Genomic DNA, 14,705 nt, shown 5'->3' with positions numbered 1-14,705 from the left:
CATAGAATGCCTCGGTAAAAGCTCAATCAACTGTGAGGATCATACATCAAGGCACGATTATGCCCGGTACGTTAAATTCAAAAGTCTCTATATTATTTGTTAACAGTGGAAAATTGAAAGAGAAATGAAACATGTCTAGATTCCTAAATGAGACCCTAAAACCAAAAATAAGCTTTCTGACCACAATCCAGCAAAATGGATGGAGCCTGAAAGTAGTGCCCCAAAACTTTTTATCTTGACACCACTCACCATGAAGCAGTTTGTTGGATTTTTTTTACCTCTTTCAAGGAAATTACCTTCAAAGTTACCTAGCTATAGCCACTCTGTAATTAAGGATTAGGTCTTCTGGTTTCTTCCAAACATATGCCCGTACAGTGGCCAAGCTCATATCTGGAGATAACACCTGGAAATGGAAGAAACAATCTTAATATTGAATCTTGATCTGATTTTCTAAAACTCCGAAGAAGGTGACTGAATTGGGCATGATTCCGGTACCTGAGTTATATGACAGATACATAGATGTTTTCCTATATGTGTATATATATATATAGGTTTCTACAAATGAAATTTGACTTGCCTGATTGTTGCATAAAATCTCAATGGAAGGCCTATTAAGCTTCTGCAAAGGCTTTAAACCAGATTGGACAGAACCATTTCCTGCAGCTAGTTGCAGGGATTGTCCACCTGAAACACCCATCCCCTCAGTAGCTAGACTAGTCTCCAATGGTTTGTCAAGGACCATCTTTTCCATAACGTAATTGATAACCTACGTAGAACAAAATGTAAATATACATCGCAATGAGTTAAGAGAGAGAGAGAGCTTTATGAAGAAGGGCAACCACCTTATTAGTTCTCAGAATCCTTGGTGCACTAAGTTTCCCAAGTGTGACTACCTGTACTGTTGTACCTTCACATGGATGCAGGAAAAAACTCAACCTGGACACATCCAGAGCACACTTTCACAGTGAGGACTGTTCTCTAATGGAGAAAAAGACACTTCCCATCTTTATAGAAAAAGAAAAAATCGCATTCATAAGGGGAAAAAAAGGCTTCTAAATATTAGATTGAATTCTTCACGGAATTATACTTCGTGTTTTCTCTAGGGGGAAGGCGATTGTTTAAGACAGCGTCCAAGCACCACCATGGGAAGTCCTTATCATCTTCAGCTCCAGTAAACTCAGTTATCTTCTTTCTCCATGGACCACCCTGAGAACCCTCAGTAATGATGGAAGGAGGAGAGATGGAAGAAAATTCGAAAGGAGGATACACCGAAGGATCATTATCACCAATGCTACTACTATCTTCAGCTTTTGACGAGCTAAGATTTTTCATTGCATCTTTAGCAGATAGAGAAGACTCTGCATTGGTGGGGGATTGTGGTTTTGGTCTCTGTTTTCTTTTAGCCAACCAATGTGCCAGCAGTCCTTTCAGGGTTTCACGAGCTAGATTAATCTACAAAAGCAACACAAGTCAAGAGAAGCATTTTCAGTTTAATTAGCTCAAGATTAAATATATTCTCAAGCATTCAATTATGATAGACACGCATGGAAAAGGACAGAAAGATTCCAGGTCCTAAGAACTGGCATTCGAAGAAGGGGGATTGCGGTGGACATAGACCAGTTACTGATCCGTACTGTCTGAAAGGCAAGAAATATGTATGCAGTATATATTATCTCTACTACAATGTCCAGCGACCTATTCGGTCCGACAATTAAATGGAAGCATATAACAAACGGGTCAAATCACAGAGCTAAAGAAGGGCATTCAGTCAAGGAGTTACCTTGTCATCTTCAGGTCTCCCTGTAACTTTCAGGTCCATCGAATACATCTCAGCGGAGAAGCATTGAGGTGTCTCCAGATGTACGGATAAGCATCCAAGTCTGGTATCCACAGTAAACCATGACGGAATGCTTACCTGACAAAAGCAGAGAAAAAACATTACAGATGCAATCATATCTGCTTTGTCACTTTTGAGATAAAAATGAGTTAAACCATAACACTGAAGCCAAAAAGGCTTACCATCTCAAACAGTTGTTCTTTCTTCTCCTCAAATGAAATCTGTAAACATGGAAATGTAAAAAAATAATTATTTTGACTCAGTTACTGCTTCATGCACAAACAGAAATATGAACAAATAAAATGGAACAAGAACTCAAATTTCCAAACAGACCTTCCCATAGTCCTCCACCACAACACCCTTTGTTATCTCCCATAGTTTCACTGAGCCAGCAGTGTCCTGCCAAAGCAAAATGCAAACTAATATCATTGACCCAATTCATGTGTTTAGCTTAATGATGGTCACACCACTGCATGTATATATGTCTACTTAACCTTAGTCAGAATTTGCCTTTTATTATTCAAAATCTCGTGTTGCACAATTGCTGGAGTTCCTGGAATGGTAAGTGATGGTGTCTTGTAGGCAGGGAGCTGCAAATAAAGCCAAAAATTAACCACATTGATCCGAGAAAGCTTATGCAGAGGAAGCATTTCATATTGTAATGTTTCCTTACTGGACTCGACCCTTCCAAGGACACCCTTGCCCTGTTAAAAGACAAATTCCCAGCCAAGAAAGAGCCAGCTTGTTGAAAAACCTTCTGAGGGCTTTCTCCTTCGGCAGGCCATCTATCAACTGAGGTGTCTGTTGTAGCAACCCAAATACTATTATCTTGCAGAGCCAAATGCTGAATTGGGTGTTCCTTAGTGCACAGCAAAACAGTCTCCCTTGTCGCCAATTCTGTCAAGTACAACTGAGGGAAACCTACACATAAGATGAGCTGCAGAAAAGAAGCTACAGACAGGAGAGGGAGCCAGAAAAATTGGTTGACTACTTACACATTGATCCCTTCCACCACTGTAAACATGACTAAACGATGGGGTGCATGCAAGGGCCCAAACAGAATCTGTATGCACTGCATACGTGTGCATACATCGCTGCTGACCAAGATCCCAAAGTCTAAAATTGAATCCATAGTCAGTTAGAACTGAAATCATTGGTATAACTTCAACTGCTTGGTTCATACTATGGCACAATAGAAAGGTAGAGAACATCTACCTTATCATAGAATCAGAGGACCCAGACAAGCAAAATCTGCACCGTAATGTAAGAAACACGAATACATTCATCAGTCTGAGAAGAGAACAGTTACCACAAAAGGCCGAAAGTTCAACACAAGATACTTACCGGCCAGTTGAGTCTAGAAGCAGTACTCTGACATTATCTGTGTGTCCCCTCAACTTCATAGTCTTAGAACCAGTTCTTGGGTCCCAGACACGTAAAACCTGCAAGAAATAGTAAAACGTTTATAGAGTAACTTTCACAAAACATAAGTCCCCTAATACAGTTACAATGCTCCAAGTAAAGAGAAGATTTTCTGAATTGTTGCTTATTAAATGTCATTCAACAACCTAAGTTGTATGAATACCTTCTCTGTTCCACCAGAGACAAGAATGGTTCCAGTATCATTCATAGCCAAAGCATAGACAGACTCCTTGTGACCTTTGGCAGCTGTTGGTGTGTACCCATGGGATGGAGATGACTGCACAGAGATATTGTTGCTTGAACCAATCGTACGTAAGCTCGTAATTGGTACAGAATTCCCGGAACCATTGACACCATTTGGAGAACTATCTTCTTGTGTGTCATTAGATTTTGAAACTGGTGACAGAGCAGCTTCAATATCCCATATAAAAACCTCCCCACCAAGTCCACCAGATGCAACAACATTGTTCTAAAAAGTTTGAAGCTAGGAAAGGATCAGAAGGCAACATCGAAAATGAAAAAAAAAAGGAAGAAAAAAAAAAGGATGGCCACAGACAAAAATTACATTTTTTGCTGCAACTGCAAGGCAAGTAACATAGTCAGAATGCTGACGGAGTGTTCTTGTACAGACCCCATCCGACAAGCCATCCCACATCTAATACGTCATGGGAAAATTAAGTCAGATTGAGTAACCAATAGGTGGTAGGCAATGGCAATTGGGAAAAAAATCTGGACAGCTAAAAGTTAGCAGCCATAATAAAGTGGCAAACCTTGACAGTAGTGTCTGATGAACAAGAAACAAGAGTGCTTTCACCAGCCACAGCAGCATCATTTACCTAAGAAATCAGCAGCAGCTTTTGATATTATCATAGGTAGGATAGATCAAAATTCAACAGTAACATTTCCTTTGATTGTGGTCTCCAAAAATGATAAACATTTGATAGCAACCAAAGGGTACTAATCTACAACAGAGAAACGGAGCTCAAGCAATAAGCACAACAAAAATGGTACTGAGGTGCTTTCTTTCCAGTCGTAAAGTATGATACAACCATGGAGTAATTATCCGGTGTTGTTAATTTCTGAATTCATCTATGACTCAGATCACACAAAAATAATACGGTGCCCTGCTCCCCGACTTGCCCAACCATCAAACCAAACAGACCCCAAGGGACATAGAGGGCCCTGCTTACTAATCCCGAGTAAAAATCAACAAGCATTATAAGAACATTATATACCCAGTCAACATGAGATTCAAACGTAGCTGAGCAAAAGGCAGCATCCTCTTCAAATATCCATCTCTTGAGTGTACCATCTCGGCTTCCAGTGAAGAGGTGGTTTCGGTCACTGGGAACAGAAGGCTTTGATACAGCCAAACAATTTATGCCAGCACAATGCTGCAGTATGCACATTCCAGTGAAATAATATGATCAGGATTATGTTTTCAGGCAAATATATCTTGAATCTATTCTATGGATGAACTAGAATTTTAGATAACAGGCATATCCCATGAAAGGGTAACAATTTGGAAGGTAACATATAGCATGGAAGTAAAACAACCTGACCTTTTTGTCATTGGCATCATTCAACACATATGTCAGCTTCTTCTCTTTACGAGAACGAACAGAACCGCCATTACTCCCGGCACTTCCAACCCGATGCATCTCCAAAACACCCTGGAAGAATAACCAGGAAGCGAGAATCTAACAGACTCCTCTCAAAGCAGACCGGTTCTTGTCCAACACAATTGACTGGTGTTTCTCAGTCCCATTATCCAAAACCAAACAAGACAAACATCCACTACAGGTAAGACAAGAGCTGAATGACTGTCTGTCTGAAACGGGAAGGAGCGGTTAACCACACGGATTAAGAGTTCAAATTTCCAAAAATTCCTCCTTTTGATCAGTTCCTATCCTAAGGGAAAAGATCTACTACAGAAGAGATAAATCGTGTACAACCAATTTTCCGACAAAGATTATCAATTTCAAGGGCCAAACTCAAATTCGCCCAAACAAGAGGAGAAAGATCACAACATCACTGAACAACTCTACATAACCTATTTTGATCCATAAACAAGAGAAACAAACAGCACTAAACAGTTTCCATTACCATTGAACGTTTCCGCGGAATAAGTCGAACTACTCGCCCCCCAAAAAAAACAAACCACCAGAAAATCCCACAAATATAACAGAAGACAGCGACTGGAACAAACAAAAAAACCCCAGAAAATGCAACAAAACAAAAACAAAACAGCAAAGGAGACCATCTCCTTACCTCTATCTGCACTTTCAGATGTGATCGACAAAGACGAGGACGACTGGAGGATTCAGCAATCGAAGACACAAAACCCTAGGATCGATCATTCAATTTTTTTGAGATTTGCAATCGGAATGGTGTAGAGAAAATATCGGGGAATAGATTAACACAAAAGTCAAAACGAAAAAAGCGAATCCTCTCTCCTGGCGCAATGGGCGTTTGGAGGAAGAGAAGAGAAACACAAGCTTCAGGCGGAAACTCCGATTTCTCGATCAGGTCATAATATATCGAGCTACGGATCAAACATCATCCCCCAGCAAAAGCCGCGATGAATAACAAAATTGATTTTCACAAGGATAATAATATACAAACAATAATAACAAAAATTAAATAATTGAGCAATAAGGGAAAATACATCAATTCTTTTTTAAAAAAAAATTTGTTTTTACACTGCCACGTCATCTGTTCATCGCGTTTTGAGTATTTTTTTTTTGTTCTAGATTGGTACTGTAATTAATTTTTAATTAAATATTATAATAAGATTTAATGAAATAATATCATGTGCATATACACACACGTGTGTATCTACATATACACAAGCTTATACAGGTGAAGAACTCTCAACACTTTCCCTGCAAAAAGGTTTACACTTTCTCAGCCGAGAAAATGTTCATTTCACCAGAAAACAAAGGGTATTTCTCCTCCTCCTGGAAATCATCTTCGTTGTCCGAATCAATTGATTGAATCCCCACGACCGGTTTTCATATGAATTCAATTTGGATCTTAGATTATATTAGAATGAATATCTGGTTATTGATGGTTTTGTTTGGTTTATTTTGGTTTAGTTCGGTTAGGGTTTATTAGGGTTTCCTCCTCTATTGTATTTAACGAACACTTTTCTCATTTTGGTAATATATCAGAAAATTTTATTATCGCAACTTTCTTCTTAATCCTTTTTCTCTTCTTATTTCAATTTGGATCGTGTTTATTTATGTTGGGCCTAGGCCCATTTTAAGATCAAAAGCCCAATTAACAATATATGTCATTTTGTCCCACATCGCCGAATTTCAACGCGATCAGAAGAACAGCCTCTGTATTTAAAGTGTCCATGCTCCCTTCTGCCAGAGCTACGGAGCCGTGCGATGAGCACATAGCGAACTATTCTTTCGCCTTTTACTAAAGAATACCGTGTGCTCGTCGCACCAAGCGGCATACGCCTATTTTTGGAGGGGTCGCTCTACGAGCCTAACCCCCAACCAATTCATAAGCTCAATATTTTCTTAAGAAAATGTTCGAATTGATAACGATATTGAATTCCAACCACAAGATTGCCTTTATCTCAAGTGTTTTTTGAGTCAATAACATTATTCTGTTTAATTTATTTTTTAATTAAATCTGCGAAATATGCAAGTCATTACTAATCAAAAAACGAAATCGAACCGAAAAAGATATTTTTTAAAATAAGAACCGAAAAAGATATTTTTTAAAATAAAAAACTATAATCGAAGAATTGATATTTATTTTTGTAAAATCGAACCGAACCGAACCGAATTATTTTGTTTGGAACCCTAACCGATTGATATTTATTTTTGTAAAATCAAACCGAACCGAACCAAATTATTTTGACTGGAACCCTAACCGAATTGCGAAACACTCACCCCTACTAATCAACAAGTCCACCTTTTACACACCCTACTAATCAACACGTCCATCTTTTTCTCTCTTCAATTTCTAATTTTTCTTTACTATTTCTTCTGTTCTATTTCAATCGAATAAGACATAGGATCTCAAAAGACCTATTGTTTTATCTTCATTTCATCCATTCCACTGAATAAATATCTTCGTAACAATTCTCGTTATTTGAAAGATTTAGTCTTAGTTATTTTAAATATCACAACTTCGAAATCCATTTTTGTAACAATGCTTATCCATTTTCGTATTTTTAATAACAAAATTGATTTTTTAAAATTTTTTATGCAGTTTTATATACAATTTTTCGGAAACATTATAATCATTCGACTTCTATATATCGGTCATATGTTATTCAATTTAGTTCGATTCAATCCGATTGAATGATCGGTAAAACTCTTTTATAATTATTTTACTTTTTAATCATTTCTTAGACCAACGTAACTTATGTCTACTTTAAATTTTATATAAAAAAATTGATATTATATTGAATTCATTTTGGATTGGTTTCTCTTTTCATTGATAAAAATATTCCTTTAAAAAAAACAAAATCGATTTTTCAGTTATTTTTTATTCATTTTCAGATTTAATTTCTCGATTTTAAAAACATTGTAATTATTCAGATTCTTTTAAAATCGGCGTAGATCAATTCGATTATCAACCAATGATTAGTGATTCGTGAAACCCTTTTATAATTTCGTTAGCAGGTTAGTAGATAATTTTGTCTTTATAAGTGATAGAAACATGAAAATGAAAAACCATGCTAATTATTTTACTTTTTAATCTTGATCCAATGTATCTTATACCTACTTTAAATTTTATTAAGAAAATTAACATTATAATGAAATAATGTGAAACAGAGAAAATTTAAATTCTAAAATATGTTCCGTGGACAAATTAGAAAATTTATAAATGGAAACACATTATTTGCATCAAATCCAAAATCTCCAAGTATAATTTAGATGTAGATAAAAGAAATAACAAAGATACGCGTCGAAATTTCTACGAAGACACGTCATTCTTAGTTTTCAGGTGGGCTTTAATAGGCCCAATTTCGGTAGGCCCAGCTTAATGAAATAGAGGCCCATTAATGTTGGTCGCGTACAGACGCCATGGCGTACTCCCTGGTCATGACCTTATAAGTTCTGAAACCCAGCGAATCCTCCACTCCTTACGTTTGTCCTCTCCCTAAGGTTTTGCGGCGGAGAGAGAGAGAGAGAACTCACATAGAGACGAAGCAGGATGGACCCGAACGCCGCTGGACCGGTGGTGCTGTCCGCAGAGGAACAGACCGTGCTGAACGAAGGTATTGGTCTGTTACTGTCGCGGTGGCCCGCCATGCGAGCCGCCGTCGAGAACGGCTGGGGCGGCCGAGATTCCCACCGGAAAGCTGAGGGCACGGTTGCTAAGGTTTTCGATTTCTTCACCCAATCAAAAGGTGAATTCGATATGCCTCTCGGTGAAATTCTCATGCTTTAAACTGTCTTCGTTCTGATTATTGTCGATGTGAGTTGAAGCTAGAGGTTTCCATCGTTCCGCTTGTTGGCAAAAATAGTCTGGGTATGTTTCACATTAGAGAAGAATGCCTGTTTAGTTTGATTTGATCCGATTTTGTGTGTGAATTTATCTATGTTCTATATCTGAATCAACAGCAGCAAGAGAAAATCTCCCCAATCTCATCAGAGATTCCTCATGTGGACATCAAACCTCTTTGATTTTGTTCTTCGATTGACTTTTTTATTCATAACTTGGCATAACCCTGGAAATAGATTCCATCGCGATTCCGCGTCTGTAACACTGATCTGGAGATAGATTGAACGAGTATGTTGATTTATCCGATTATGTAACGGTGTGAAGTGAAAGAAAGTAACTTTGAATCTTTGATTAGGCAGCTTTGTACATTATGATTCATCTTGTTAAATCTACAAACTTCACCGGAATTCTTCAGTTTGTATGCTTAATTGTTAGAATCTTCCGGATCACAGAACAATGATATTATTCCTTGTTCTGCATTCTAATGGGTAGTGGCATGTCTTCTCTCTGTTTTGAAACACTTGCTGTAGATCCAATGGACTTTGACAGCTTAGCCGACATCCTAGAAGGAGGGCTTGATGAGCTAAATACAGTAGCTGATGACGGAAGCCTCGAAGAGGTATGTTAGTTTCTGGAATGAATCACCGATTCCACTCGTCCCCGAAACACTGGTGGCTTATGTTTCTGTTGCTTTTGAAAGGTGACAGAAAAACTACTAGATCTGTACGAAGAATGTCTGGACGGGAATTGCCAAACTGTCGAGAAATTGAGGGGATCGAGCTCTCAAATGGCTGGTCGGGCAAACGTTGTGAAGGTTGGAGACGATGATGAAGAAAGCGATGATGAAGATGAAGATGAAAATGAACAGCCAACAGACATGATGGTGGATGATGCAACCGAGCAACGTCCAGACCAGACTCGGGTCGAACCGTCATCGGCCGGACCGGAAGCTGAAGACGGCTGGACAGTTGTTCCGGCCAGACGAAACAAGGGTAAGAGAACTTAAAATCAAATCCTGTCTCTTCTCATTATGTTTCCTACTCTGAGTTTTGACAATGCTGTTACACTAGTTGCTGCTTTTCATGGCTCTGATTTAAGTCAGAGAGATTACTTGTATTGGTACCAAACCGGATTATTTGCTGTGACTAAGTACCGGACCGGTTCACACGAAATTATCCGGTCCATGTATAAGATGAGCAGAGATTGTGTTGTTGTAACTGAACAACGTTTTATTTCAGGGGAGATATAAAATGATACATCTTAAATAAATGTTCGAGAACGGGATAATATCATATGCATATATGAAATTTTTCGTACCGTACCATACCATACCGGATTATCGGTTATGATTTGAACCGTACAGAACCAAATCACATTGAACCGATTCAAGTAGAATCAAAGTCTCTCTCGTTCATTCGACGGGCAAGTTTTCTGCTTCATGTCTAATGGAGTCGAACAATTGAGTCGACAAATATCGTTCCCCGCCACTGGGAAAGACCACCTGCATGCCAAAAACATAAAACCGAAATTCTTAAACCAGTTTAGTCTTGGTTTAAGTAAGGCTTTTCGGTTCTGCACATCATGTAAACCGGAATCCCCAACAGAAACTGCGTTTACTTACCACGATGAGTTTCCCGGCATTTTCTGGTCGCTTTGCGACTCTCAAGGCTGCAGCTGCGGCCGCCCCAGAGGATATTCCGACCTGCCATAAGCTCAGTGTTATCATAAATAACCGGTTTTGGTTTTGTATACCAAACACAAGCTGTTAACGGAATTGAAAACCAAGAGTATACCAGCAATCCTTCTTTCAGAGCAAGAAGACGTGCTGTTTCCATGGCCTCCTCGCTTGATATCTGCGAAAAGAAAATCAAAAACGTATTTTGCAGATCTTTGAATGAGTTTTGTTAAATCTCATCCGGGTCATGAAGATAACCGGTTAAAGTTCAAGAATTTGTCACAAAGGCTGTATTTTTCAGTGACCCACTTGGATGATTTCATCGAGAAGGTTGACATCCAAGACATCTGGGAAGATACCGGGTCCTATGCCCTGAATCAGATGCCTTCCTGCAAATCAATAAATCCCAGAACATCAAGAAACACGTCAAACAACGATATTTGGTGATATAACTTTGATCGGTACATGAAGTTTGAATGCGAGAACAAAGATTAAAGCATAAGCACAAAAAAAGAAACATTCACCCGGTTCCCCTCCGCTGAGTACTGGACTTTCTGCAGGTTCAACCGTATAAACCTGTAGATAAAGATCATAAAGAACTAATCCCGGCCTAACTAACAACATCCGTTTTCCAAGATTCGATTCTCTTTAGCCAGCAAAACCACAAGCCATGAAAGCCAAATGAAAGGATCTGCATTTGAGATATCTCGAGTGTACCTTTATATCTTTGTTCTTCTCCTTGAGGAATTTCCCTGCGCCAGTAACCGTTCCACCAGTACCAGAACCCGCGACCAATATATCTACCTTCCCTGCAGAGTCTCTCCATATCTCTGGGCCCGTGGTGCGATAATGAATCTGCATAAACCGGCTTAGAAAGAGAGCGAGCAAGAGTCCAAGAGTAATGCCCATCACGGGTAAAATTATGAGGAGAATCCAATCCATACATCTGGGTTTGAAGGGTTTTCAAATTGCTTCATTATGTAACCATTAGGAGTTTTGCTTAATATCTCGTCAGCCTTTTTGAAACAAGCTTCAATGCCTTTGCTCGGGTCTATGAGGATAACTTCGGAACCTAATGCTCTGAGAATGATTTTTCTCTCGAGGCTCACTGCTGCAGGCATGATAAGAACAACTTTGTAACCTCTTGCTGCTCCAATGAAGGCTAAGCCAATCCCAGTGTTACCAGCCGTAACTTCAATCAGTGTGCTCTTTCAAATCCAATAAAACAAATTCAGATTTCTTGTTGATTTCTTTAATGAAGAACAGATTCATGGTTTGGTGTTTTACCTTCCCTGGTGTAATTAATCCCTTCTCTTCTGCATCTGTGATCATGCTGTACCCGATTCTGAACGGCATCAAAGCTCACAGTTCTCAGAAAAGATAACGAACAAATATATCCGGGAGCAAATGGGCAAGAAGCTAGAGGATTTTTAGGTTAAGGAATACCGGTCTTTGACACTAGAGCAAGGCTCCATCATCTCAAGCTTTGCTGCGATACGAGCAACACAACCTTCCACAACATTGTTCAGATACACCATTGGAGTATTCCCTATCAACTACGCAAATGCAGTACCCGTAAAACATTCAGGATCTGAATAAATTACAAGGAGAAAGGATCTAACATCACAATTTGTTTCCAAAAGAGTTTGACTAAGAGCTTACTTCAGTCACATCTTTCTTGATCAAACTTTGATCCTCCATGTTATATGTCTCCGGAATTTCCTGCAGTTTTAAAAGAGAGGCGAAAGGGGTATATCACAAGTGAGATTCCGTAGACAAAGATTGTCACTTTGGGCACCAAAGATCACAAAGCGAATCAAACAGTAAATCTACAGAAACCAAAGGGACCCAAAAGCGGACCAATTTGTTTATATCCCAACCAAATATGAATCTGCTTCGACACTCAAAGGCTCCATTGCAGATCCAGAACTGTAATTTTGAGGTTCACAAAGAAACTAGAAACACCAAAACGACAAATAAGACATGTCTGTCAAACTGATTTCATGATTGACAATCTACGGATAGGGAAAATAGAGGAATAAAACGGGTAAGTTCCGAGTCAACGGCAGAGGGAAGCGACTTTCTCAATCGAATCTGAGAAGAAGAAACTACCAATCCAAGTTTGTCACTTTCTGGTTCTTTGTTTCTTTCCTTTCTTTCTTAACTTCCAAACGACATGAACAGAAATGGAAAAGCGAACGAAGGCGTCGCATTTTGGGTTCGTAGACGGAAGGAACACCCAAAGCAAGAAACTTTGAGGAGAGAGACACGAGAAGGAACGAAACCAGAAGCAAAAAGAGCATACCCAGTTGCTTGATTCACTTGAAGAGCATCAAAATTTCATTATTTGTTTTCCTTGCAAGAGGAAGAAAGTCTCACCTTAAAGAAAGACTCACTAACGGAGTCTCTATCTTTTTTGGCAAGTGGGTGATAGATATGCGTGTGCATACCCCCACAATATACACATGTTCATATACGTATACACCTAAAAACAAGTACAGATCTTTTAATCATAATCATATTAATGGAATTTTGTTTATTGAAAGACCCAAAAAGTATGCTTATTTATCAATTCTCATACACAACGTCTCAAAGTTTGATTTTTTTCCCCCCACTGGCTTAAAAGAAGAGATAATGGGGTAATGGCAAAAAAAACATCAACTTTGTGTGTATTTAGCAAATAAATACATAAACTTTTATTTTGCTAATAAAATACACATACTTTTGGAATAATGACAACAAAAAATTGAACTTTTTTTATTTGGCAAATAAATACACAAACTTTTATTTTGATAATAAAATACACAAACTTTTATATTTTTAGCGCAAAGCTCCACGAACAATAACGACGTCAAAAAAATAACGGAACCATCAACACGTCATCTATATTTGTGAATATCCGTGTTCAATATAAAAATTATAAAATTTTAAATTAAAATTAAAAACAATTTTAAATATAAATAAATTATATAGGTCATTTATATTCAAATTTTAAAATTTAAATATTTAAAATCAATATAAATATAAATATAATCATAATCTATCATATACAAATGTATTCAAAGTTTAAACATTCTAAATCTCAATTATTTAAAATCAATATAAATATAAATATAATCATAATCTATCATATACAAATGTATTCAAAGTTTAAACATTCTAAATCTCAATTATTTAAAATCAATATAAATATAAATATTCAGATATCCAGAACGTACGAATCGGATACAGATATTTATTTTGAAATATTTGTCGGTTACGGATCGGATACAGATATCAAATTCGAATTATCCAATATATTCAATCTGATTCGTACTAATTAATAATACTATTAAATATAAGAATAATTTGGTATAGAAATTTAAAATACTTTATATTTACATGTTTTGTAGATATATTTAAGAAATATTTTATATAATTGAAATTTAGAATGTTTAAACTTTGAATACATTTATATATGATAGATTATAATTATATTTATATTTATATTGATTTTAAATATTTAAATTTTAAAATTTGAATATAAATGGCATATATAATTTATTTATATTTAAAATTGTTTTATAATTTTAATTTAAAATTTTATAATTTTTATATCGGATACGGATATTCACAAATATAGATGACGTGTTGATGGTTTCATTATTTTTGACGTCGTTATTGCTCGTGGAGGTTTGCGCTAAAAATATAAAAGTTTGTGTATTTTATTACCAAAATAAAAGTTTGTGTATTTATTTGCCAAATAAAAAAGTTCAATTTTTTGTTGCCATTATTCCAAAAGTTTGTGTAGTTTATTACCAAAATAAAAGTTTGTATATTTATTTGCCAAATACACCCATTTCATATTTTTTTTTGCCATTAAGCCAGATATAATGTGATTGTGATGACAAAGAGATTTCAGTCCAGCTCGCACACAGCGCGAAATACACTTTTGTGGATTGGAATCATTCCATATTTTTATGACTTTTTTTTGGAAAGATAAGAGCTCTTTAATACAGCTTGAAAAGGTCAAAAAAGATCACATGCGATATCTATTGACTAGTATAAAGAATACTCCCACTGTTTCTGTTTTAAATTTTTCACATTTTTAAAAAATTATAGAAAAAGTTATCTATATATCCTCATTAAATTAATTTTTTGGTAAATTTTTTTAATAAATATTTTATTAAAATCAAAGGTAAAATTGAAACTTTTTTTTAAAAAATCATTTAGAGAATCTGAAACCATATCTATTAAAGAACAAACTCTATCCTCTTAACTGTTGTGTAGTAAAAAACGGAGGTAGAATGTAATAAT

At 36.9% G+C, this 14,705-nt stretch overlaps 3 protein-coding genes across 11 annotated transcripts; 1 reads left to right on the top strand and 2 right to left on the bottom strand.

Moving 5' to 3' along the window:
* Positions 1-31: 31 nt before the first annotated feature.
* On the bottom strand, positions 32-5,867 carry LOC104821692 (WD repeat-containing protein 48-like). 5 transcript variants are annotated; one of them, XM_010552648.1, is made up of 18 exons: positions 5,531-5,867; positions 4,822-5,090; positions 4,495-4,653; positions 4,030-4,095; positions 3,825-3,914; positions 3,423-3,728; positions 3,182-3,279; positions 3,053-3,088; positions 2,833-2,953; positions 2,511-2,747; positions 2,332-2,427; positions 2,171-2,236; positions 2,020-2,058; positions 1,781-1,915; positions 1,088-1,452; positions 843-936; positions 578-766; positions 32-403 (listed from the first exon to the last, which is right to left on the bottom strand). In XM_010552648.1, exons 2-18 carry the CDS (start codon positions 4,918-4,920, stop codon positions 305-307), a joined length of 2,295 nt encoding a protein of 764 aa, XP_010550950.1. In that variant the 5' UTR covers positions 4,921-5,090; positions 5,531-5,867; the 3' UTR covers positions 32-304. The 5 variants fall into 5 exon arrangements, with proteins under 5 accessions (XP_010550950.1, XP_010550948.1, XP_010550949.1 ...); XM_010552646.1 differs by having other exon boundaries at positions 4,822-5,056; XM_010552647.1 differs by having other exon boundaries at positions 4,822-5,007.
* Positions 5,868-8,392: 2,525 nt separating this feature from the next.
* On the top strand, positions 8,393-10,003 carry LOC104821691 (pre-rRNA-processing protein TSR2 homolog). Its single transcript, XM_010552644.2, has 3 exons — positions 8,393-8,639; positions 9,265-9,353; positions 9,435-10,003. Exons 1-3 carry the CDS (start codon positions 8,444-8,446, stop codon positions 9,738-9,740), a joined length of 591 nt encoding a protein of 196 aa, XP_010550946.1. The 5' UTR covers positions 8,393-8,443; the 3' UTR covers positions 9,741-10,003.
* LOC104821690 (bifunctional L-3-cyanoalanine synthase/cysteine synthase D2-like) lies at positions 9,977-12,881 on the bottom strand. 5 transcript variants are annotated; one of them, XM_010552640.1, is made up of 11 exons: positions 12,789-12,881; positions 12,072-12,131; positions 11,856-11,965; positions 11,697-11,754; positions 11,354-11,617; positions 11,127-11,264; positions 10,934-10,985; positions 10,719-10,798; positions 10,528-10,587; positions 10,356-10,436; positions 9,977-10,235 (listed from the first exon to the last, which is right to left on the bottom strand). In XM_010552640.1, the coding sequence occupies exons 1-11, from the start codon at positions 12,855-12,857 to the stop codon at positions 10,146-10,148; spliced, it is 1,062 nt and encodes a 353-aa protein (XP_010550942.1). In that variant the 5' UTR covers positions 12,858-12,881; the 3' UTR covers positions 9,977-10,145. The 5 variants fall into 5 exon arrangements, 4 of the variants coding, with proteins under 4 accessions (XP_010550942.1, XP_010550943.1, XP_010550945.1 ...); XM_010552641.2 differs by having other exon boundaries at positions 12,715-12,802; XM_010552643.2 differs by lacking the exon at positions 12,789-12,881 and adding an exon at positions 12,522-12,685.
* Positions 12,882-14,705: the final 1,824 nt, after the last annotated feature.

The sequence above is a fragment of the Tarenaya hassleriana genome, unplaced genomic scaffold (genome assembly GCF_000463585.1).
Source record: "Tarenaya hassleriana unplaced genomic scaffold, ASM46358v1 Cleome34, whole genome shotgun sequence".
In the NCBI taxonomy this organism is placed as follows: domain Eukaryota; kingdom Viridiplantae; phylum Streptophyta; class Magnoliopsida; order Brassicales; family Cleomaceae; genus Tarenaya; species Tarenaya hassleriana.
This window is presented reverse-complemented; position numbering and strand designations above follow the sequence as displayed.